General features: G+C 39.1%; 1 protein-coding gene across 14 annotated transcripts in view; it reads left to right on the top strand.

Moving 5' to 3' along the window:
* The first annotated feature begins 15 nt into the window (after positions 1–15).
* Positions 16–25,590, top strand: part of CACNA1C (calcium voltage-gated channel subunit alpha1 C) — a 468,525-nt gene continuing 442,950 nt past the window's right edge. For all 14 annotated transcript variants that reach the window (XM_080391534.1, XM_080391539.1, XM_080391535.1 and 11 more), the window contains exon 1: positions 16–24,420. In XM_080391534.1, the coding sequence (XP_080247660.1) occupies positions 24,372–24,420 (49 nt within the window). In that variant the 5' untranslated portion in view covers positions 16–24,371. The remainder of the gene's footprint in view (positions 24,421–25,590) is intronic.

Here is a 25,590-nt window from a genome sequence, read left to right as displayed (position 1 = left end):
CCCCCCCCCCCCCCCCCCCCCCCCTTTCTGGTGCAAGACCCAGGATGTTTGGTTTCATCTCTGACTCAAAAAGAAAAAGGGTGTGTAGGGGGTGGGGAGGGCAAGGAGGGAGAGAAAATGCATGAGACAACTTGGTAGTTTGGATATTAAGGAGAGAGAAACATCGGGAAAGAACTAGCAATAGTATTGCATTATTGTTGGTATGATACGTGAGCATACAGGCTGGGAAAGCAGGGTGCATGTGCAGTCACAGCTGATGAGATGAGAGGACAGAAGAACAAGGAAGAACTGGGATGGATTACAGGAAGCAGAGCTGAGCTGGAGCAAGACCTGCCATGGTGGAGTGGAAAGCAGGATTAGCATGTGGGCAAAACTGAAGGAGGCTTGCAGATGGAATGAGACACCTGCTAGGAAGAAACTTAAATAGGAAGGACAGAGCTGTGTAGATCTTGGGGCAGAAAAATTCAGGTAGACTTTTATAATTGGAAATAGAGTAAGAGGAGTGTTTAGAGGTTTTGATAGAATGAAATGCTGATCACAAGGATAGGTAAAACAATGTGCCATAGTTACTGAAAACTGCCCTTCTGTCTGCCACAACCATTTTTTAGGTCACTTTAATTGCTACTTGTGACATGACCTAGTTGGAAGTGGTTGCTGTTATGGAACAGAACGTATAGAGACTCTTTCCTCACGCAGCACTGAGCAATTAGGAACCAGATACAGCATCACATACATTTCAGTGGCTCTGTCACCGAGTGGTTTCTGATAGATACAAAACAACAGGCCTGCCTGAGGAAGAAAGGGACATGGATTTAAGAGTTGTAGAAGTTGGTTGACTGTCAAGAGAAATGTTGTGATGACTGATTAAGCGTTTAGGAAAGGATAAAACCTGCTAGAAAGCATCTCTTTTCCCTACAACTTGGCAACAGTTGCCACAAGATGTAAAAGCCCCCTGTACAGTTCCAAAAGAGATAACAATCTAACATTTTCAAATGTCTTAGTAGCACTAATTCCCACTGATAAACAGCAGTTACATTGTATCCTAAAAGTAACTGTATCTCAATGGAGACTGCTGTTTGAACTGTGGTTTAGGATATAGGAAGAGGAAAGGGCATTGGGTACTACCTTTAAAATTCTATCTTGGATATTGCTGTTTGCAAAAATTATATAAACTAAGCTGTTTTGTCTGAGCTTTAGGTAGTATATGTATATGTGTTTGTATTTAAAAAAACCACCAACAAAAAACCAAAACAACAACAAAAAAACCCCCACAAACACCAAAGAACAGGCAAAGGAGAGGGGGGCTCATTTAACTTGTCACTAAAAATTTCAAGCAACGAAATGATGTAAAGCTTTTCTGAAGTTTGATTTCCTCTAGCATTTGGTTATCTATGTTAACTCCATCAGTGATGGCACAATTTTCATTCAGTGTAAGTGAATAAGATGGCTTAGCTTGTGGATTTTTCCTTTCACATGGCAAATCCATCTGGCTATGCTAGGAGAGAATTATAAATGTGTTAAGTTTGTAGTTTCATTGATTCTCAGGTGTCCTGTGAATGATCTTTGTTCTGTGAATGAGAATACTGTTCTTAAACTGCTACAGTAACAGAAAAAAAAAATTATCCCAAATTTGCCTTTTCCATAAAAGTGACTCTGAACGGATCTTTGATTTCAGTCTAAAATAGTAGCAACAAGAATGAAGATTCCACAGCATTTCTGGGCAACCTGTTCCAGTGTTTTACTACCCTCATAATGAAAATTATTTTCCTTATTTGTAACTGGAATAGCCTTTGTGACTGGTCTGCTGCCTTTCATCCTCTCACTATGTAACTCTGGCAAGAGGCAGGCAACAACTTCTCTATACTCTCCCCTTGAATACCTGAAGACAGCAACAATGTGTACCTTAGTCATCTGTTCATCAGGCTTAACAAGCCTAGTTCTCTCAGCCTGCCCTCATATATCATGTGCTTCAGCCCTCTAATTTTCTTAGAGGCTCTGGACTTCCTCCAGTATGTTAATATCTAGTACTACATGGGGTACTCTGGTTATGGTGTCACAGAATGACTTCCCTGTGATATGCTGGCAATATTATTGCTAATTAGGTCCAGGATGTGGCTGGCCTTCACAGGCAGGGCATGCTACTTTCTCATTTTCAGCTTGTTGTCTACCAGAACACTGGGTCCTTTTCTGCAAAACTGCTTCACAGCCTCTACTGGTACACGGGACTATTCATTCCAGGTGCAGGATTTTGCACTTGGCATTGTTGAACTTCATGTGGTTCCTGTCTGGCCATTTCTTCAACCTGCTGAAGTCCCTCTGGATAGCAGCTCTACCTTCCACCATACTGACTTCTGCCCCAGTTTGGTGTCATCCAGAATCTAGCTGAGAGTGCATTCCTTCTGATAGTCATGAGTGTTAATAAAGGTGCTACACAGTATTGGCCCCAGTTTCAATACCTGAGGGACATATGCCATTAGTAGTTGGCCACCAGTAGACTTTACACTACTGAGCACAACCTTTTGAACATGCAAGTCTGGAGAAATTTTCATCCTTCTTACTTATCCAGTCCACATCTCTATAATTTGACTACTAAATATTATGGCAGACTGTCAAAGGCTTTGCTAAAGTTGAGGTAGGTGATGCCCATTACTCGTCCACTTGTTCACGGAGCCAGTCGTCTCACCATAGAAGCCAGTTGAGTTGGTCTAACATGATTTGCCTTTGGTAAATCTAGTCTGGATGTTCCTTTTTGTCCTTCAAGTGTTTGAATATGGCTTCTGGGATGACAGACTCCATAATCTTCCCAGGAATTGAAGTTAGGTTTACTGCGCTACAGTTCCCTGGGTCTTCCTCCTTGGCCATGGGTGTGATGTTTGTCTTCTCAGTCATCAAAAACCTGCTCTGATAGTCATGACCTTTCAAAAATGAGTGACCTTGCAGTGATGTTGGCCACCTCTCTCAATACCTTCAGATTCAGCTTGTGTCATTCCAAGGATCTGTGTATGTCCAACTAGCTAAAGTGCTCCACTTCTGCAGACTGCCACTGGGCTCAGAGACCTGGAAGGCCTAAAGACAAACCTTACTAGAAAGAAAAAAACCCAAAACACAATAACACTCCAAAAATGTAAGGCAAAACAGGTATTGAGTACCTTAGCCTTATCAATGTCCTTTGTCACTAGTTTCCCTGCTACATTGAGCAGTGGGTCCAAATTCTTCTCAGCCTTCCCTTTGCTGCCAGTGTGCTTACAGAAGCCCTTCTTGCCTTTCATATCTTTCACTATTTCCAGCTCCCTCTGAGGTTTCAATTTCCTGACTCCATCCCTGCATTCTTGGGCCTTCTCTGTGTATTCCTCCTGGGTACTCTGTTGCTGCTTCCACCCTCTGCATACTTCCTTTTTCGCATTTGAGCTCAAATGGGAGTTCCCTGTTCATCCATGCTAGCTTTCTGCCATGCTTGTGTCACTTCTGCCTATCAGAACAGCCTGTTCCGGTGCACTGAAAAGGGGGTCCATGAGGACCAGCCACCTGTCCTGGGCCACTTTGCCTTACAGAGCAGTCTTCTGTGGCATCCCACATAGCACATTCCTAAACAATCCTGAATTCCAGAGCTGTGATTCCAGTATTTCCCTTGCTCACTTTTTTTCTGGATGTTGATCTGGGGAATATCATTTGCTGCAGCCTTAACCTTCACATCACCCAGCTGTTCATCCTTTTTCATGAGTAATAAGTTGAATGCCTCTCCTAGTCATCTCATTGATAATCTGCATCAAGAAATTGTCATCAACATCTTAACATGATTATTCATGAGGAGGATTTGATTTCATGAAATGTCTAGTTCAAAATTACAGACTAAAGAAGTCTGAGTAAGTTTCCAAAACTACTGGATAATTATCCAGACAGAACCGTTTAAAGCTCTCCCACTCCGTACATTAATAGGAGCCACAATATTCCCATGCTGGCTATGAGGGGAAAAATCAATATCAGCAAATGTACATTCATATTGATTTATCTTCCCTTTTGGTTTTCTAATTTAGTAAAGGCTACTAATGCAACATTACATAAAGATTCTCAGGAGAGTAAAAAGGCTAATAAGATCAGGTATCACTGTTTGTTCTGTGGAAGTGAACTGACTACTGTACGTAGTCAGCTGTTGAATTGCCCAATACAGGAAGGCCACTGTGTACTTTTGAGCCATGTATCAGAGGGCTTCATTACAGGCAAGTGGACTAAAAGGAGACATCAGAATGACTTTTTGGAATGCAGGCCCAGCATGCTGTTAGGATATGCATGTTAGAGAGGAGATGTCCAAGGAACCAAATTCTAAGAATTTTTTTCACATAGTATTCCAAGAAATGTTGTACTTGTATTTGAATGTCCTATTATACACATCTGTTCAGACCAATTAGTAACCTTTATCAAACTAGGTTGGAAAAGGGTTTTCTGGTTATGTGCAAACTCATATGCAAATATTTGATTTTTAAGATATTATTTCATGTATTGTATGTGGAAAAAGCAATGTATTAAGAAAATGATGTTTGCTTTGCTTAATCATTCTAAACAAATTGAAGGGGGGGAAGTGTTCTTGTAATTTGAAAACTGAAATTTATGACTGTCCAGAACACCAGAAAGTTGTCTTGTGGGAAAATAAGTCAACTATACACATACATGTCATATACTTAGAGATGAAATTAGGACATGATGTAGTGCAAGCTTTTGGTTGAAAGGGTATAAAACTTCAGAAACAAAAGCTGTTATTTTCACAAGCAGTGTACACTTCACACAGCCATATTGATCTTGTAATGCTCTCTCTTGCACTGAAGATTAAATGGCAAGATATTCGACCTTATAATTAAAATATATATTCCTTGTTATGTTACAAACATGGAAGTGCAACAAGTTATAAAATAAAAACTGTATTATCTATGTTCTTATTGTACATCATCTGTATATACAGATTCATGATTGGAAGTACTTTTTGCATTCCACATAGCTGGGTTTTCCCCCACCCTCTCACCCCTTTTTGAGGATAAAACATTCATGAGGGCGCTGTCCAAAATTAGGACATCTCCTTATCCTACCAAAGGACAAGGAAAACAGGAGATTACTGAAAAAAAAGACTGAATAATTAGGTCATTGAAGGCCCAGGTTCATAGAGGTGTTTACTGTCCCAGAAGAACAGCTGATAATCTGCAGCTGAGAAATCACGTGTTCAGGATGATTGTAAAAGTTGAGTTCTGTCTCTCAAGCCCCAAATTCCTAATTTTTCCAACCTTTAATTAATTTGGCCATCAAGGCATTCTACTAGAGATGTAAATGCAAGAACAGACTTTGTCCCACTATAATTGATGGAAAATTCATTTTCATTGGTCACTTTCATTGGACCATAAACAAGTTGTTCCTTATGAGGAAGGATTACATCTTGATTTGGAGTACCAAATCAGAAGGTGGCTATCTCCAAATGGCCATGACATCATAGTTTAAAAACAACTGTGTTCAGACTGCTTTTTCCAGGTTGTCCACCAGCAGAGTATGACTTTTGCCTGGAGCTACAGTAATAGTGGCTTGTATCAGTATAGAGATGTGCCTTTTTCCTAAAGGCAGAGATTTTACTGTGAATATGACCTCTTTACCAGTCCTTTGGTTCCAGAGGCAGAGAAAATAAATCAATATCACAGAAGCCAGGTATTCCAGCGGCCCTATCAGAAAGCACTACTCGAACCTAACTTAAATATTGTAAGACATAACTCCATGGAAACAAAATACAAGGTTGCTCAGCTAGGCTTAATTCTTGTTTCTTTCACAGAGTCTTTTGGATATAATTTTCTTGTTATGTGTCTCCCGAAACACACAATTTCACCTACCCATAAATTTAAATATACAAAATGTTATTACTGCACAGTTTATTAAAACAGCTGAAACATTGCTATTCATAGCCCTTATTTTGCCATTTGAAAAACAGGAGTAACTGGTAACAAGTGTGAGTGATCATACTGTTATGTCAGCCCTGGAAAGAAAACAGGGACTACAATTGCAGAAGATGTGGAAGCTGCTCCCTCTGAGCAGAACAGTGCTAGACATCCAGGCATGGAGTATCAGTCTAGCTTCTGAGGTCAGTGAGTCTAGGATGTTTCTGGCCCTATAGCTTGTTCTTTTTCCATATTGAGCATATGGAAGCCACAATTCCACAATTCTTTTATGGAACTTTAATTTGACAAGGTTCAAATCATGTACATGAGAGAAGGCCTTGAAATCTGAGCAATTTTGCTTGTCATATCACAAGTCCTAGCTCTGAAGTATTTATTACCCATTTTTATTGGGAATTTCTCATATATGAATTTTTGAATATTGCAAGAAACAACACTTCTTACCCTTCTCTTGGAAATGTCTGATTTTGATTTTGATTTTTCAGAAACCTGTAGAATAAATTCAACCTGTAGCCTGAGAAATTTGAATCCAAACAGTTAAAACTTTGCTATCAAAACCTGAAAAGAATGCTTTGTAGTAGATGCCTTGTACTTATGTTGTGTAAAAGACGGTTATTTTTAAATGAAAATCAAATTATAGGGTACCATTTAGTAATACCATGTTTCATGTGTACTAATATGGCTTTTCAGCTCTTTCACTACAAGATCTCAAATAACTTCAAAAATACTATCTCAGTGAGATGCAGAAATACTATATTAATCTTATTTTTAAGTAAAAATAGGGGGCAAAGGCTGCAATTGGTCAATATGAGTGAAGAGGCAAGATACATTTGAGGTTGAAATAATTTACCAAGTCCTTCCTGTTAACCTTTGAAACTGGAGCTCTTCTTTCTGAAAGGATCTTTGGAAAAAACTTAGTAGTTCCATCTTTGTTTAGGATCACTATATTATTCATTCAAGTCAATGTGACTCTTTGACTGCAGTAAGGTTTTGATTAGGTCTCTTATTGTTGCTTGCACAGTCACAAAATCTTGCTTAGTGAAAGAATCCACATATTTTTTTACACACACACACACACACACACCATGTTCCTTTGTAGGTAGTGTTCTGCATGTGCTGCCGAAGTACCTGGTCAGTGAATTAAAAAGTATTTTAGCTATTTACTTCCATCATTTTTGTCTAGTTAGTGCAAAACCATGAACTCCCATGACATCTTGTTGTCTAGAAAAGTGCTTGTCAACATACAGACTAACTTGGAAATAATTCTGGATAGCTCCTATTAAAGAACACTCTTGGTGCCCTTTCTTTAAATAAAGTCTATTGACTGTAAATTAAGTGGACACTATCAAACAAAAATTTGTATAGGGAAAAAATTTAATGCATTTTAACCATAGGCCTGCATCTTTTAGAAATAATTTTTAAAAACTCAACACTGATACTTTTTATCTTTTGCTTTTCATTCTTATTATAATGATCAGTGTCATTCTTCATTTTTAATCACTTCCACCTTTTATTTCTAATGCACTAGTCAGTAGCTCTTCATCTTATGTAGCTTGGTGAAGTTATTAATTTCTTTTCAACCAAGGATTTGCCCATATTAATGAAATACATCTGAAGATACCTAATATATTACCTGTCTGGATAAATTTCTGCTGGTGATAAAACAATGAGAATTTTTAAAAACCGTATTTCCAATATTCAGAAAGTTTGCCAGTAGATATATTGCCAGTATTGCATGTAAACGATGCAGTTTCCTTCACTGAGATGTCAATGAATTATTAGGGTCTGTGAGGACACAATTTTCCCCAAATCATCCTCAGACTTCTTCAGAGGTTTATAGCATGTGTTACTTTCCTGCAAAATCTATTTTCTGATTATTAGTTTTCTAATCTGAGGAATGGAGGCCTACATGTAGTTTTCCCCTGTCATTGTTTATCCAAATGCCTGGATGACATTAGCAAAATATTTGAAACAGATAAGTCAAAATTCAGTCTCAGAGAGTGAGATGAAGTGATGGATGGATGGGAAAAGTAATACAAAGAAGATGCACACTGCCTCCTGTCATGAGGAAATCTGCCTGAAGATTGAAAGTGTTTGCAGCCTTATGTTTTCCTAGATCTTTCATTACTTCCAAAAATCCATAAAACTTTTACTGCAAACCAAATCTCTTCCACCTGAGGTTAGCAGGAAGAATGCATGTCCTCATGTGAATCTTAGGTTTAGTCATAGAAAGCCACGTGCATGCCATGATCAGGTTTCATTCTTCTAACTGTCTCCCTGGTGCTCTCTTTGCCTGTAAAATGTGGAGGCCAGAATCTTTGGGGAGGGGAACACAGAGCACAGAAGAAAGATCGATTTGATTAATAATGTTACAAGAGGCTAAAAATCTTGGGAGTATACCTAGGCAGAGATACGACTAGAAGTTTGCAAGATGTCAAGTGCTTTTTTCCATTTCTGCAAGTTTTAATAACCAATTACCCTGCACTTACAAATCTACTCCTCCCACCACTAGCTGGGAACACACTAGCTTCCACAGTGCCTCTCAGATGGAGCGGAAAGGTGGGAAGAAGGTCAGTACAAACATCCTTATTAACTGTATAGTACAAACGTCCTTACTAACCGTATGTGGTAGCTGGGAAGTAAAGGGTGGAGGACATGACAATTTGGCTAAATCAAGATATGTCTTGAAACCAATATTAAGGAAGACATTGTCTTTCTCTCTTTGTAGTACTTTAAATGTGATTTGAACCCAGAAATCTAAGTAGGGATAAGAATGAAGAATGAAAAACTAAGAAGGAAGTATGCAGAAGATGCAATGTGTTATGATACTTTAAATAGTGCCAAGTACTGAAGAATCAAAAAAAAAAATAATGTTGCACATTCTTTTTTTTTTTTTTTTTTTGAGGGGGAGATGGGGAGAAGAGCAGGGATAGCTGGTACATCTCCTTTATTCACATACAGTGTATTTTAGGATATACTCTGGCTTATCCTCTGGAACCTGAACAGTTTTCATGTGTTTAGTAAGCCACTGAATAAGAGAAAGTATCTGTAATAACAAAGATCTTTAGTAAATCAGAGGTCATTGATCTTTCTCTGATTATTCAACAGTCATTCTCACTTGGGTATTAAGGATGATAACACTGTCTTCCTCAATATTTTGTTATTCGGAGAGTAAATGATTCAGGAGCACCTTCTTTATCTACCACCTGTAGTAACTTCCATGTGTTGGCCCTTCATAGGCCAACATTTTACTCAGTGAGCTCATGTTCACCAGTAGTTTTCCCCTGACCTTATAACTCATGGCTCAGTTCACTTGGTGGGTGTTTTTTCCATTCAGAGCTGAAGATAGTTTACTTAGAGAGGGGAGTGCAGAATGCTTTTTGCTTTGTCAGACAATCTGACACAGATAGCTGCAGGTAAGTGGTACCCTCAGTCCCTCCCAGAATCGCTTCTTACATTCAGAATAAATAAGGTGGTGGAAAACATCAAAACATCTTTGTTCCCACCCTGCTGCATGCATGTTTTCTGGTGCGAGATGGTAATTCAGCTGGTGATGCATTCATGATGTGCATTGTAGTTTTTCAGGTTCAGTTCTGCCAGATATGCAAACCATAACAGGCCAAATGCCATCTTTTACTTTTGTCTTCAAAGAGCTGAATTTGGCTCTGGCATTAATTTTAACTGTTTAAAGTTACAAAACAACTTTTTTTCCTTTCTTTTAACCCTACACAAGCAAGAAGGCTGCTCGTGTTGCAAAATAATTGAGTCAGAGCCTGTTGCAATCAAAAGATGATTAGTTTCTTGTGTTTATGTGTGTTCTGATGTGAACCAATCTATTATGTCTGTTTTGTGTTCCCAGGGATGCACTATTTTTATGTGGAACTTGCAAAAGCAGACACAGTTCACTGATGTTTATTAGTGACCTTGTCTTGTCCTCTGAATTATGGACAGTCTGCTTTGAACATGGGGAAATGCTACCAGCAGATATTATGTGGATGTTCAGGTTTTTTGTAGTTTAACCTCTCCAAGGCCCTGCTGCAGTTCTAGATGTAAAAAAAGAGAAACTGAATTATGGGTGTTTAAAGCTGAAATATTTATAGAAGCAGTTTTTTATTTAAAAATAGCATTTGTGCCTGAGAAGATCAGATGTACCACTTCAGTATGAAAAACAAAACCAGATTTTAGTTGATATTATTAATAGAAATTGCATGAAATTTGATAATGTAATTTAGCTGAAAATATTTTCTTCTAGTCTAGGTTTTGGAGTGTTTTTGTGTTGCTAAATGTTAAAAAGAAAAAAAAATACTATGTATTTTTTATAGTTAGAGGTTACAAAGACAAATAGCTGAATTACTGTTTATGAAAGAAGGGAATATACCAAGTATCAGAATAATGCCCTAGAAATTAGATCTTAAAAAAAAAAAAAGAGGTAATTGATATCAGAAAAATAATTTTGCTTACTAAAGAAAGGCAGGATTCCCATCTATCACCAACAAAATGCTACAAATTAAGATAAAAATGTGTTCTAGAAATAGATTAAAAACTGGATTATCTAGGATCAAAAGTTTCCTTAATTGTCTGTGAGGGAAGCTTATGGGGACTTTCAGAATCCATCCTTATTAAAAATGGAAAGCAACAGTACATGGAATCTTTATTGATTTGAAGTCACTATTGAGGTTGATTAACATTTTACCTGAATGAATGTCAAATACCGCAGAATGTGGCCCAATTGATTGTAAGGTTGTGGCAATCTTTAGTGCTCTAGTATCAGAAGTGTATCCAGATTTGGTCATTTGGAAATACTTCCTGATTTGAGAACTCATCTACTGATGGGATTGAAAGAGTAAAAAAGTATCCTATGTTTCTCTTTCAAGGCTCAAGCAAAGGATGTAGCATACTGTGGTGTTTTTAAAATGCTTAATTGTGAAGGGAGTAAAATGAATGACTCTTTTGAGTTTTCAAATACTATCTTAGAGCAATCTGAGGGGAAGAGGAGTGGCCTCAGAGCAATGATCCACAACTCCAAATAAAAAGTGTAAATTTGAATGCGTTTTGGAAAGTTTTGCTCCACTTTCTTCAATATTTGAAAATACTCCCAGTACTGTGACAACTTTATTGAATAAAAATATGAAGGAGAAGGTCTGCCTAGGACTTTGGGTACCAATGATTGAAACCAAAGCCCGTCTGAATGAAGAGAAAATTCCTGTTTCATGTTTCCTTAGAATGACCAATCTCCTTGGCTCTGCAGCCCGCTCTCCACAACCAGCATGAAGCAGCACTCTTGACTAGTCAAGAGAAGGCAGCATGCAGCCATTAATATTAACTGTATCACATCACACCATCTGGCTCCACCAGCTTGGAAATGATGGCCTGTATTTTCTAGTCACAGCTGACAGAAAATAGTAAATTAATTGGAAGTACAACTGTGATTTACCTTTTACCCCTTACCCTTGACCCACCATGGTCTACCATTCATTTTGCCTTTGAAAGACCTAATACTTCTAACTTTATAGGTTGTTCTATTAAGAAGAGTATATTTATTGTATACTAGAGCACGAAGTATATAAAGAAAAACAAGAAGTAGGTGGAAGCTGGTGTAGAACTTAAGTTTTATTTAAAAAAAAAAAAACAAACTTTTTTTTTTACTAAGGACTTGAAGGAATATACTCTTCTATGAGGCTCCATTTAACATGTAATCTCAGAGGTATTTATGGACAGAGAGAGGAATGTCAGCATGTAAGAATACTACTAGGCAGCCACCTACTCACCTTTTTATTTCCTAACACATAATTGACCTGATACCCTTGCTTTATCTGAAAATACATTTGATCTTACTTCCATAAGTATAGTTCTGCTACAAGGAAAGTTTCCAAGATACCTGCAATTTAGTCTGGTTGAATCTGAGCATAAAGAACAAGATCTTATGTGCTGTCTTCATAGATGCTTTAAAAATTAATTAGCCCATGCTTTGCAATGCTTTATATCATTAAAAATGCTATGTAAGCATTATAATTTGGTTCATCACTAGAGTGTAGTTCAGCTTTTAATTGCTTTGTTTGCCATATTGCCAGGAGTTGAACTCTTGCAAAATAAGCAAAATCAGTCATAGTTATTAACCGAATGAGACTTCAAGTAGAATTTAGGGTGACACCAGATGTAGTAAAGCTAGTGAGCAGATTGCATTCTTCTCCTGGAATAAGTACTGAGCCAACAAAACTATATGCTTTGGGTATCACTGTGCTGCCTAATATCTTACCATTCTGTAACTAACATACATCTCATAGCTCAACAATTTATGGTCATTATAGATCTCACTGAACCTTTTCATAAAGTTTAGAGGACCAAGCCAATTTCCCATTCTTACAATTATATTCTGAGCAAGTTCTTACAATACCTAAATAATTTCACATGGCATTTTTCAATTCCAGTCTCAAAGTATGGTACGTTGTTAATTCAAAATGAAGCTTTAACTCAAATGTCAATTCTATCTTTGTGACTAGTAAAAGTATTTTTTTTTTAAAAATTGTGCTCTGAAGTTTTTTGGATGCAAGGCACTCTGAATATCATCAGTGACTGTATTTGATGCTGCTGCAGACTATGGGAGTTTCATCTCAAGGACTGAGAAACTTAGAACATGGGAAGTCACGAGTATGTTCTTAACTAGAGCCAGAACATCAGCTCAAGCTGATTGCTCCTTTGTGTCACTCTTAGGGCAAGAGTGTGATTCATCACAGCCATTTTGCTGAATACTGAACTGCAGATGCATCTTTATGGGTTAGATCTTACTTCCATTGAAGACTAAATGGCATCCTGATCTCATTTGTTATAATGTAAGTTGGGAGTAATTTAGTAAAACTGATTGACCTACATTGGTATGATTCTTGTGTGAGATCTTGTCAGATTCAGCAGCTTCACTGGAAATAGGCTTGGTCTTAGCAAATACATATATTTAGTTCCTTTGAAAAGCATGTGGATTTCCCATGCACTGGGGAGCATGTCCGGATTCTGACTGGTATTGACCAGTATAGTATTTGTAAAATAAACTCACTGAACATGTTTAAGCCATGTGTTCTTCCTGTGTGAAAGTCCAGGCATGATGTAGCTTTCAATGAATGACTAGGCTTGACCACCATCTCACTTCCATTTTGACAATAATACCATCTGCCATTCTTTCATAGTGTGCTTGTTCCTCTATCTTTGTAACTGCTGATGACTACATTGTTTTGATATGCTAGGCCAGTTAAGCTGCAAAAGTCTGGTTTAAAAATAGCTGTATGATTTTAAAATGATTTTTAAAACCTGGAGGAGCACAGAAGAAAAAATTGTTTATATATGGTTATAGATCTATTTCTGTAGTTCTATTTCTGGTAAACTGAAGCTATCTGATACACTAGACTAGCATAGAAAGTAACTTAGATGTAAGTATAGATATGGATTCATTTTGGCCTGTGGTCAGGATGATCTTACTGGCATGTCTTTGGGTCACTGGGCCAAGGAAGGTTTGTTTTGATTTTTTGTTTTGGGTTGGGTTTTTTTTGTTTGTTTGGTTTAGGTTTTTTTATCTCTCTTTTTTTTTTTTTTCTCTGTAGCATTCTTCTATCAACTTATTTTATTTTGAGAACAGAATTTCCTTCCTAGTTTCTTATATCTTCAATGAATAGATGTCTTTCACTTCTAGACATCAGTTAGGCTGCAGAACAGCAGGACAGTAATGTACAGCTAAATACAGATACTCAAAATGTGAAATCTGTCAATCCATCCCCTGGGCACAAGTCTGTGCCTATTCATGTTACAACAACAGTCACATGTCTTATTAAATCAGTTACTCTTTGTGAAGCCCATGTATTGTGGATTTGCTCTTCTATATACTGCATAAGCTCCACTGTTGTGCTTATGCTGATAAAAGAGATCCTTCCTCAGGCTGCAGTGAAAGCCAGCAGCCCCTGCTGTGCATGGTAGCAATTGCCATAAACACTACAGACTTGAATGAAAGAGAAATGGAACCGGAGGGGTGTAATAGTCCTATATTACTTAAAAATTCAATTTCTAAATTCTCAAACTCTACTTATCTTGAACTTTTAGACTACCCTTTTCCTTTGGGATTGACAGGCAGCATTGACCAGTAGAAAGCTCGGAATGTTGATGACTCCATTTTCCTGTCTTCCTCCAAAGTTCAAGCTGTGTTTCTTCAGGAGGTGGCAGCAGATGATACAGTAATTGTAAAAGTCAGAGACTCTCCTACGAGACCGAAGAGGGGAAAAAAAATGATCCTTATTTCTGTCCAACAGTTACTCAATTAAGTAACAGAATGATCAAGCCTTTTGCATTATGATGATACAGATGGCACTAAGATTTTGAGCTTTTTGTGTTCCTTTGACACAAGAGAAGTATCCCTCAAACTAAAGGAAGATAGTAAAGTACAGTTGAAAGTGAATGAACAGTTTTGTTTCACCTGTTCTTTTTTCATAATTACAGTATATCAATAGACATTTTATACCAATTACAATAAAAGAAACACCAGCAAAGTCTCATAAAAAATTTGGCATTATTACCCCTTTCAATCTTAGAAACAGAACAGCTTATGTTGGAAGAGACCTCAGGAGGCCACCTACTCCTGCTTGAGGCAGGGACCAGGTTGCCTAGAGTTTTGTCCAGTTGACTTTGAAAACCTCCAAGAGATGCCCTTCTGAGAAACTTGCTCCAGTGCCTGACGGCTCTCAGGGTGAAAAAAGTTTTCTTTCTGTCAAGTTGGACCATTCTGTGTTTTAGTTGATGACCATTGTCACTTGTATCTGCTGTAAAGAGCCTGGCTTTGTCTTGCTCTGGAAGTATAGAAGAAGAAACTAAGGAACTGGATAGAGAGACTTCTTCAGGGATTTGGTCATTAAGGAGCTAGGTCTGAAATATTCATCTTGCTTTCACTCACCCAGTCTTCTGAAGTCAGAAGGCTCAAACTGTCTAATGGAAACACAAGTAAATGAGATATAAAGGACATCTGAAAAGGCAATCAGAGAACTAAGTGGGAAATGTGTCCTCTTTTGTTCTCTTTACAGCTTGTTGCTTGCACAACATTGGGTCAGACATTTATTCTGTTTTCCCCAGTTTGTAAGATTACTTATAAGTATTATATTTTATCAGTTTATTGGTTTAATGTCAAAAATTCTGGATCAGGATCAAGGCCTGAGTTCTTTATAACTCCTGTTTTTTTCTGATTTAAGAAGAAAATACAGAAAGGTGAGGAGGACAGGACAGCAAGGAGGCATAATGGCAAGGAATGTAATGATGCAATTGCATATTCTTGCTATATGTCTAATGGTCATTCACTTTCCATTCTCTTTTGATTTCATTTTTTCTTATTAGAAAATTATTAGGTTTTATTCCCATAGTGTAAAAGGGGAAATTAAATAAAGACTGAAAAATTCCATGGTACTCTGAAAAAGAGTGAGTTATCAATAACGTAATCTATTCTGAAACCTGCCTATTTTGTTACTTTTCAGAATAGTGTAATCTTGATTAGCTGGTGAGGAGGCAGCAAGTTTTCCCCTCAGTGTAAAACTATTACTATTTTAAATTCCAGCAAAAGGTGGTCTTCCTGTAGTTCTTGCTTTCTCTGACCTTAAATCAAAAAGTATATGGAACCTGATATGCATTTATTTTAGATAAAACTGCTTCCCCACCCCCCCACACCCCCTTTTGTGTGTGTGTCTTAGAATCTTAGCTTGGTCATTCTTGGTCTCATGGAGTTCTTGAGAGGCTGTTCTTATAAACTAGTGTACACATCAATGTCATTATAAAATAACTGAACTCTTACCTATTTATGTTAAGGAAATATAAATCTTTCCTTCAGAACATGTGGAACTAGTGAGTAAAGATTTTAGAGTTGTTTATTTGTTTCATTTTTCTTATCTACATGTTTAAGCAAAGATGGGAAGAAATGAAGGGGGAGACATAAATAAACTTCTGATTGCATGCTGGAGGGGTAGTTTAAATAACAGTATAACATTTTTCTCAGCTGGTAAAGTTTTTTTGAGAAACTGCAAACATAACCAAGATTTCTTATGCTGTTGACTCAGAACCTACATTACTGTATTATCCCTCAAATCAAATAATGCTCTCAACTTTGCTGCCTGCCACTTCACCCATTTTACTGCCTCTGTTCCATCAAGGTTTCACTGCAGCTAAGGAAGCTTTGGAGGGCACATGTTCAGGAAACCACCCATTACATATTGCTACAAGTATTTGGAATATTCTGCAGCAGCCATGGCGTTCACAAATAGTGACAGCCACACAATCATTTTTAAGTTAAAGTTATTTGAATAACTGTTGTGTACAAGCTCAAATCCATGCAATTGAAGCACATTTAATTTATCCAGTATTCAGGAACCTTTCCAGGATGCCTTTAATATCTCTCCAGCAAAATACACTTTGAAACACTGTTTAACACTTCTAGAACTTCTGTAATGTTTTAATGAAGTCCCACTAAACGAGCTTTTGGGTGTCCTAGGAGAAAGATCAGCCAAGATGGAACCATAATGAAATATGCAGTTTTAAAGTTGATGATATAACCAATTCAATTAGGGTTTGTGTAGCATTTGCTTATGGTGTTTTGATGATGATCTTTATGGAAATAAAAAGAGCTATTTTGAGCAATCTATTGGAACTAATTTTGTTTTAAAGGGTAGTTTGGAAAGAAGGGCTTTAGATCACTTGAATGCAAGGTTTAGGTGGTACTGAGATAACCCTGCATAGTCTGTAACCATACAATTCTGGAAACTGGAGTTGAAATCAAACATTGCTACGTGTGGAAGTTGTCTTTAACTTACCACCCAGTTGAATTCACCACAAAATCATTATTCAGCTAAACACAATTACCAGCCATTTTAACAGGAGGCAGTGGGTAAACTGCAGGTTGTAGGACAGATTTTAAGATCACGTGAAATAAAGGTGCTGTAATTGAAATAAAGGCTGATTTCTGGGTGTTATGATTTTCTCCATTTTTGAAAGAAATAATTGTGAAAAAAGCCAGAAAACCACAAAGATTGCATTATAACCAGGTACACTTACTAAGCAAGTTTAGTCTTTCAGTATAGAAAAACCCGTTGTTCAAAATGAAATGTTGACATTGTGTGTAAGGCCAATGTCACAGTAACTGACTATACTAACAAACTAATCTAATCATGTTTCTTATGGCTGATACATGAGACCACGTATTTTTAGACCATTGTATTTCATTAGTGATTATTGTAGATCCTCAAAAATCTGTCAGAATTCTAAATTGTTGGCTTCCTTGAGTTTGTCAATAATTTTCTACATTGACAAGGCAGACTTAGAAGTTCTGAGACTTTAAATGCCAAAACAGAAGGAAGGAACTTAGTCTTAAAGCTCACATTTACATTTTTTTATTATTTTTTAGCTTAGTTTATGACTTTTCTACTTGGAATTAGTTGTACTAGTTAAATATATTTTTCTGCATGGCCTTTTAATTTTGACTTTGTGTAGTTTTCATTCTTTAATAATCAGATCAACTGAGGTTTCCAAATGCCAACATCCTTCTAGTCACTGTAAAGTCTTCCTTGACAGCTTGCAAAAATTTACTCTTTGAAGAATCCATCCCTTCCAAAAAAAGTCCATTTTGTATTTGCCCTAAATCTCAATTTACATGTGATACTTAGTTATGAACAAGAATGAAACTACATATTCCAGAATATTTTGTAGAACTATGTTAGAAGATTAGAATGGTAATACTTTCTTCATTTTTGTTGTGTAAACAGTGGCAAGTATCTGAGATCCCCTGAACAGTTTGCATGAAGATTTTTTTTTTTGCCAAAGTGTAGGCTGATTGGGTTAAAAATTCATTTTTCATTGTAGATCTCCATGTAGACATTATTAGGTCATGTCTTTTGTCTGACTGATGATTTCAGACTATTATTATTGTTATTGTTATGATTATTATTACTGTTATTATTAAGAAGTATTATTTTGCTTTTTTCTCTGGTTAGTTTTGGGGGTTTTGTGCTTTTTTGGTTTTTTGTTTGTCTTTGAATTGGTGGTAGCTAATGATGAACTGCTGAGTTTAAATCTCTTTGTACCAGTACATATCCAGTCTAGATGGGCCAAATAATTTCTTATCTAAAATGGAAACAGTGCAACACTTTAATTGTCAAGTTCAGGTCTTCCTTTTATGCTTTTATGGCAGAGTCAACAATTGACCTTTCCCCTTCTTGAGGAACAGGAGCTACTTCTGTATTGAAATTCTGCAGAGGTGTTAGACCTTCTCAGAGTGCTAATTAGCTCTGTGGTCGGGTGTCTGTGATGGCAATGGCACAGTGAAAACTGCCACAAGTTCTCTTCAAGTCTGATAAGCATACCTGTGTTTGTATTTCACTTGGGCTAAATGTGGATTGTGTTGTTTCAGATTGTTCAAGTATTTGTTTGCTGCTACACTTCAAATCTGTGCACAAATTCATACAATGCTACCAGTAATCATTAAACACTAATCACCTTTTTACAAGCATAAATGGTGAGCTCTTTCATTTCTGCAGTTGGAATTTAAAAAGCACCACTGCCACCACCCATCGAAATCACAGATCACAGCTGAAAGCTAAGATAGCTAGCAACATTTGAATAAAATCACACTTTCAGATATCCAGGTTATTTTCTAGAAGTTCTGCAGTCTAGAAAATCAAACCCTACTTAAATGCTATCAATTTTATCTACTTCCTTCTTTTCTGTGTCTAATGACAGTTTATTCTAACTACTAGCTACTTTCCTACCCAGTTGTCAATTATTTCATTCTTTTTTCCCCTTAGATCTAATATTTTCTATTGTTTATCAATATTAGGCCTTAATATGCTCTAGCAGACCATACGGATTTCTTGATAAATCTTACCATTTTCCTTCTAACTTTTTGTAGTTGCTTGTTGACATTTGAATGTAAATATAAAGCTAATGACTAAAATTTCAAAGCCAAGTAGCCACTCCTATTAATTTCAATGTGAAAAATACAGCTAAGTTTTCCAAGTTGACTTTGAAAACCAGTCTTTCTTACTGTACAAAAATTTAGAAGTTTCTGTGCATATAGCACTGTTCCAGATTTTAAGAAATTAAATCACCTAGAAATCTTGATCATCAACCTTCCTTTTCTCTTCCATCCCAGATTTCTTTTTTCTTGAGAAAGTCCCCTGTGTTCTAGGTAGTTGATATTTTTGAAAGGTCTGTAGTTTCCTGACCATACTTTGAATAGCTTTAGATAGGACTATCAATTGCTTTCATTCCAATTAAAATTAAGCAACCAAACAAAAAAGTAAAATAAAGAACATTTTTAGAATCCATACTCATATATGTGAACAGGTATCATTCTTTTTTCAATAACAACTAGGGAGTTCAAATGGAAAGGATGATACTCACATTTTTAGATTATATGTAGTTCAGAACAATCAAAAATAACTTTGAGAACAATTCTGAAGAGAGTAGTCCCAAAATATAAGAAAAATTTGCTATCATCAATATTTGATTTAAAACAAAAATTACATTGTAGTCATGGAACACCAGCAAGTACCAAACGACCCAACCCAATCTGTTATGCTGTGTATGGACCAACAACGCATAAGTTGTTAAGAGTATTATGTTATTAGTACACAATGATTCTTCTAACGTACCTAGGACTGATCAGGCTATTGCTTTGGGTTTGAATGGTCTGAAGGAAACACACACTAGACAGAAACCAGAATTATTTACATGTTAGCCTTTGAAAAAGGAAGGTCAAAGTCTTCAAGCAAAGATTGCACTTTGTTTAGATCCCATTTATTTAAATCAGTGACAAAAAAAAAAAAAAATCATCCCATAGTTTTCAGTACAAGAAAGTGCTGATTCTTATGGGAAGCCTTCTCTGTTGGCAGAGGTGCAAAACCTTAAATCTTCTGGGAAAAAAAAATACCTTTCAGCAAAAAGAGCTGACAAATATAAAAATAATATAAAATAAAGAACTCTGGCACTACTTCTTTGAGCTGGCCCTGGAAAGAATCACATTTGTATGTGAGATGTGAGCCTTAATACTGTTTCTGGGGTTAAATAAATTTATTTTCCACTTTTGAATAATTTACCTTTTTATTTTACAGTAACAGACATTACTGCCAAAATAGTGTGAACATAATCTACAGCAATTAAATAGCTAGATAAGTTATGCAGTAGGCCAGATGAAAACCCTAGATGATTTTAAAAGTACTAAGATTTCTTAAAAGAGCCTTTTACATAATTTTGTTATAAAGACAGTTCAATGCAGAGTTATTGTATGCTCTTGTCTGTTTTCATCTTACTGCTTTCTAGCCCCATCTTTAAATACAGCATGCCAGTAACTCTCCCTTTTTGAATCAAGGAGACATTCTCCTGAGAAACCTATTGAGGTGATTTCTGTTCTGAAGATGGATGTAGGTTTTGATACTGGATTTTGAAAAAGCTGTTGTGCCCAGTATACTCTATATATGGCTGGGTAAATGGGAAAGACTACTACATTGTACACAGAACAAAAAATTCCTGACACGCAGAATGGACTGTTGCATGTTCACATTATGCACCCTACAAATCATCTTTGACACTTTGTAACTTTAAATAGCTGTTTTTCAGAAATCTCTGTCTTGGTACTTTATATGGCCATCATTGCTATTGTTCTCAGAGCAATTGGAGAACAATTTATCTCCTCTTAGCATTCCTGTGGGGTCGAAAGCTAGTAACTCCACTTTAGAGCTGGCTTAAGGCTGAACATACATTGGATCAGTTGTTCGATCTATAGTCGTCTGCTTAGAGGAAGTCTACAAGCACAGATTCAGCCTGGTGTGAGATACCCTTGTTTCTGATGATTACACTGTCCATCTTACCTCCAAATCTGCTGGCTGCTGTATCAGGCAAGGACTAAGAACTTTCTAACTGTTTTTTTGTATTAAAGGAATAATTCTTTCACAATTTTTTTCAAGATCTCTCTCTCACTTGTATACTCACCTTTGGGCTGCATGTGTGTGGATCTAACTCTGAAGAAGGCTAAGTGTGCTCCCTCTTCAGAAGGCCTTAAAGCTTTTCAGAGTATCGGTCATTCAAAAATAATAGAAAGCCTTCTAATTTGCTTAAGCTGTATGTTCTACCTTTAGAGTCCTGGCCCAGAATGTACCTGATTGAAGAGCACAGGATTCAGAGGCCATGCAGGGAAAGGCAGTTGTCCTCCCTGATGTCTCCAAGCTGCAGCTCTGGAATCCCTAATAAAATCCCTTCTCTACTACCTATATGAAAAATGGAAAAAAAGTGTAAAGAATGGAAAGAAACAAATTTTAGGCCCATTGAATTTTCCTGTGGAGGGCAACACCTCGGGTTCTTTCCTGAGAGAATTATTAAATGTGAGTTTCAGTCATCATGTTATTAAGAAAAAAATATTACAAGCACCTTTACTTCAAATGCCACATCTTTACCAAACCTGCTTTCATGGACTTCATCTTGTAGTGTACTTTGACAGTACAAATGATTTTGGGGAAGCTGTGATGTTCACTCATGCCACCTGATCCTCCTTCATTAGCAGGATCTTTCCATCTTAATCCTACAATTGGTTTCTTTCCGCTTCTCTGTATAGAAAACTATTTGCATCAGAACTGCTGAGTAAGGAAACCTCAAGTTATAGTAGAATTTTATTTATGCTGATGAAATTAATGCCAGCTAATATTCTTGTTTCTTGTTCTGTTTTTCTTCTGTAATTGATTTTTGGTAATAGGCCCAACTTATGTCCTACTGTGGGAGCTTGGCAGAGAGAGAGGGATAAAGAACAGAGGAAAAGATTTGTAGGTGGCAGGGACAGCTTGTGTATGTGGCTGCATACATACGTGAGCTGGCATAAAGCAAGGCTATGTGGATGTTAAGTATTTAACTAATACTGTATATAAATCCTTAGCTAGCTGAGAATGTGACCCGAAGAGGGCAAAAGAAATATTTACAGATGCCCCACTGGTGTTTGATTTCTGTACAAGAGTGATCAGCATGCCCTTAATTACTTCCCCAGAGATTATGTCCATGCAAGGGTGAATCATGCAACTCTTGGTTGACTCATGGCTGGAAAAAAATGGAGTTAGCACAATCCAAAATGGCAAGGATTTATGGTCACAAGGAGAAAAATAAAATATATATTTGCACAACAAATGTAGGCAGCGAAGGATTTGCTGTTCAGTCCTTCTTATAATGGTGAAGCCAGGACTTTTTTTTTCAAGAAAAAGGCAACTCAAATTAAAAATGAAAGCTAATGTATTGCCATTCCACTTCTGGCTCTGATCTTGCTTGATCTGGTAAGTTAAACAGGGTAAGTGCATGTGACATTATTAGAGGAAAAACTAGGGAATAGAGGACAGAGTATTTTAATTGCTCAGAGGAACTCTTCCTCCTGAGTCAGAAACAAAGCTGCATCTCTACATGCTGTCAATGGCAATATGTTGGTGAATTACCCTTTGAATAGCATCTAATACAGAAGTTGTGATGATCAGTGGTTATTAGAAACCAAAAAGACCTTTTTTTTAGGACAAGTGCTTTGGCTGCATCCAGTTTTCGGTAAGTGCTTTACATCTATTCCAGTTTTCTTGTAGTTCTGAGTGGATGTGTTGTTTTCTTGTTTCTTTGCCTAAATCTGTTAGGTGGTGGTGTTTTCTATTACAGTTTGAGTTCCATCCGAGAGACAGCTCATTTAAAGTGGTGGGGGGAAAGCCTCAAAAAGAGATGGATATTTGATACATTGCACTGAAATCCATTCGTAGGGAAGGCACTAAGTTTGTTTGAGAGTAATTCCTTTATAGGGGTATTACCAACTTTAAAATACTCTTTTTCTAGTTGAAATGGAAAAACACTCGAAAGGCAAGAACTACTGTGTTTTAAGTTCCACAAGCAGTATTGCATGCATGTGATGTTAAACTGGTACTCTGTTATCATGAGAATTGACAGCCACGGATTTGCATGTAGGACACAGCATTGTAGACATTCACCTCCACGGCTGTCAGAGCGGTTTAGTTTCTCAGGTTGTGGCAGTTTCTGCAGTGGTTCCTGAGGGGTGTTTTTGAACTCTGCATCTCTTGTTTAACACGGCAGCTCGGAGAGTCCAGATATGTTTAACATGTACTGCATTCAGTTCACATTTCGTCTTAAAGAAGTCATTTTTGCTCTCTGCGAAGGCTTCAATTACAGAGGGCCAAATGACAGGCATAATAATTAAGGCAAGTGGTGGGATACCAACAGAGCACTTTGGTGTTTCCACCAAGGATTTTGCAAATCCTAGATTGATTAATCTGTTTAAACATCTGTGCATCCTCTCGTCTGGGCAACTGATCCCTGGGTATCTCTTTCCCTTCTGCTGCCTGCCACCAGTGCCGGTCTTTGCCTGCTCGTAACGGAGCAAACGCAGCCGCAGCCCGTTCTTGCCGTTTCGCTAAACGCTCGCACGCGATGCCGCCGGTAACGCTTCGGCAAACGGTGCCGTCCTCCTTGAAATGCAGCGCACAGTCGCGTTCGGTAGTTGAACCGCAGGGCAGAGCCCACAGCACCGAGAAACCGGATCGAAGCGGGGCCGGTGGACGGCGGCGCCGGCTGCCGCGGGGTGCTGGGCACGGGCGGGCGGCGAGCGCGGCTCCGTGCCACCGTGCCGCCGTGCCACCGTGCCGCCGTGCCGCCGCCCCCGGCCCGGCCCCGCCGCCGCCGCTCCCCGCGCCTGTCCCCCCACTTCTCCAGCTCGCCTCCTTGACGTCATGTCTGTAGCAAGGCTCCAGCAGGCGCAGTGAAGGCAGGCAGCGTGTTAAACTTTCAGATCAAGTCCGGCGGCTCCTAACGCCGTGCGCGGGGGGCTGCGTGCAGCCACCGCAGCTGGAACATCTGGAAGCGTTCAGTGTGTCTGTCTGTCGGCAAGAGAGCGGGCAGCGAGCGCGCTGAGGGAGGGGAGGGAGTAAGGGGCTGGGACTGTGCTCTCTTCCTCTGCAGAAACAGCTCCCTGCCAACACAACGCGCTCAGAATGGCTTTGAAGAGGAGGAGCAGCAGCATTTGAACATCTCTCTCTCTTTTTTTTTTCCTTCTTCCTCCTTTTCTTACTCTTGTAGTTGGTGGATTTTGAAAAGACATTTAACCCTCAGAGGTTTGTCCTGGATGCTTTTGCTTTTGCTTACCCCCCCCGCCCCCCCCTCTCTCGCGTTTCCCCCCTTCCTGTTCTTTTTTATGGTTTAACAGCCAGAGGTGCTGTGCTAAATTCTTGGAAGGGGCCCGGATGTACTGAGGATGCATTGCAATTTCACTAAAGGAGGCAGTAGTGGAAAGGATCAGTTTTTGGTGTTTGATGCAATAATGGGAATCAGGTAATAATAAAAGAGGAAATTCTACAGCTCCATTCTTCCTTGAATTTTACCAAGCCGATTTTCGGAGGGATTAATCTGGACTCGTTTTAAATGGTCAATGAAAACAAGAGGATGTACATTCCCGAAGAAAACCATCAAGGTAAGCCTGAGATTCACCTCCGAGAATGTAGCAACCATTCTCTCCCCTACCCTTTGTCCGTAATCGCTCGGTTCAGTTCAGCCGCTGCCGCCCCTGCCACAGCCAGCGGCAGGCGGAGGGGCCGGGGCAGAGCAGCCTTTGACACCGGTTTCCACTCGGAGCACACGGCTCCCTTCAGCCGGGTGTGCTGCAGGGAGACCCCCCCAGCCCCTCGGGAAAAGGATGTTTCGTAGGAAGCCCCGGCCAAAGAAAAGTTGCTTTAAGTCCCCGTCGTCGCCTTCTAAGGCGGAGAGGCGCCCGGCGAAGGCGCTGCGCTGTGGCCGGGGGCTACGTGAAACCGCGGAGCAGCCCGCTCGTCCGTGTCAGAGGAAGATTAACCAGCAGCGCGGCCGGTATTAGGGGATCTTTCCCAATTAATGTCGTCCCGGTCCTCTTAACCCCATCTGGGTACGGCTGCCTAAAACACCCGGAGAGGAGCCCTTCCCTTACGCTATTCCTAATCTCTCACACGAAAGGGGAGGGGAAGGGGGAATTATCTGTTTACACACATATACGCCATACACGCGCACATACCGGGAGAATGAGGGACACCTCGTGAGGGGAGCGCCTGCATTAAAATTGATGTTGGGTTTTACTTGGGGCAGCGATTTCTCGCCGGGGTTGCCCGCATCATGGATACCAACGCGTGCTGCTGCTCCTCGGCATTACCAAACGTCCCCCCCTATTCCCTGTAGTAAAACTTTGTTTGTCCAAACTCCAGAAGCCTCCCCCCCCTCCCCCGCCCAACCCAGAACTGCCGTTCCTGAAGTTATTTTTAGCCTGTTACCTGCATGTTGTCACCCCCTCCCCTCCCAGCCCTGGCTGCACACACACGTCGGTATTGCAGAGCAGACAGAGCCATTTCCATTCCCTCCCTTCGGCAAGAGAGGAGCAGTGCTCCAGCGGGAGCAGGCTGCCTCTCCCTTGCCAGCAGAACCCCCCAGCCACGGCCAGCTTCTTCCTCACCTCCCTTCTCACCCTCGGCCTTGCCCTACAGGGCAGCCCCTCCCTCGACCCGGGCTAGCTTGGCAGCCTGCAAACGTGCCCCCACCCACCGTGATTGCACACCTGCTCTGGGTGCGAGGGTGCTGGGGGCAGCAGCCTGGCAAGGGCCCCCATCCCCCGTGAGCT

This window comes from Falco punctatus (assembly GCF_963210335.1).
Source record: "Falco punctatus genome assembly, chromosome: 6".
Lineage (NCBI taxonomy): Eukaryota > Metazoa > Chordata > Aves > Falconiformes > Falconidae > Falco > Falco punctatus.
Note: the sequence above shows the minus strand (reverse complement) of the source record. Positions and strands in the feature narration are given on the sequence as shown.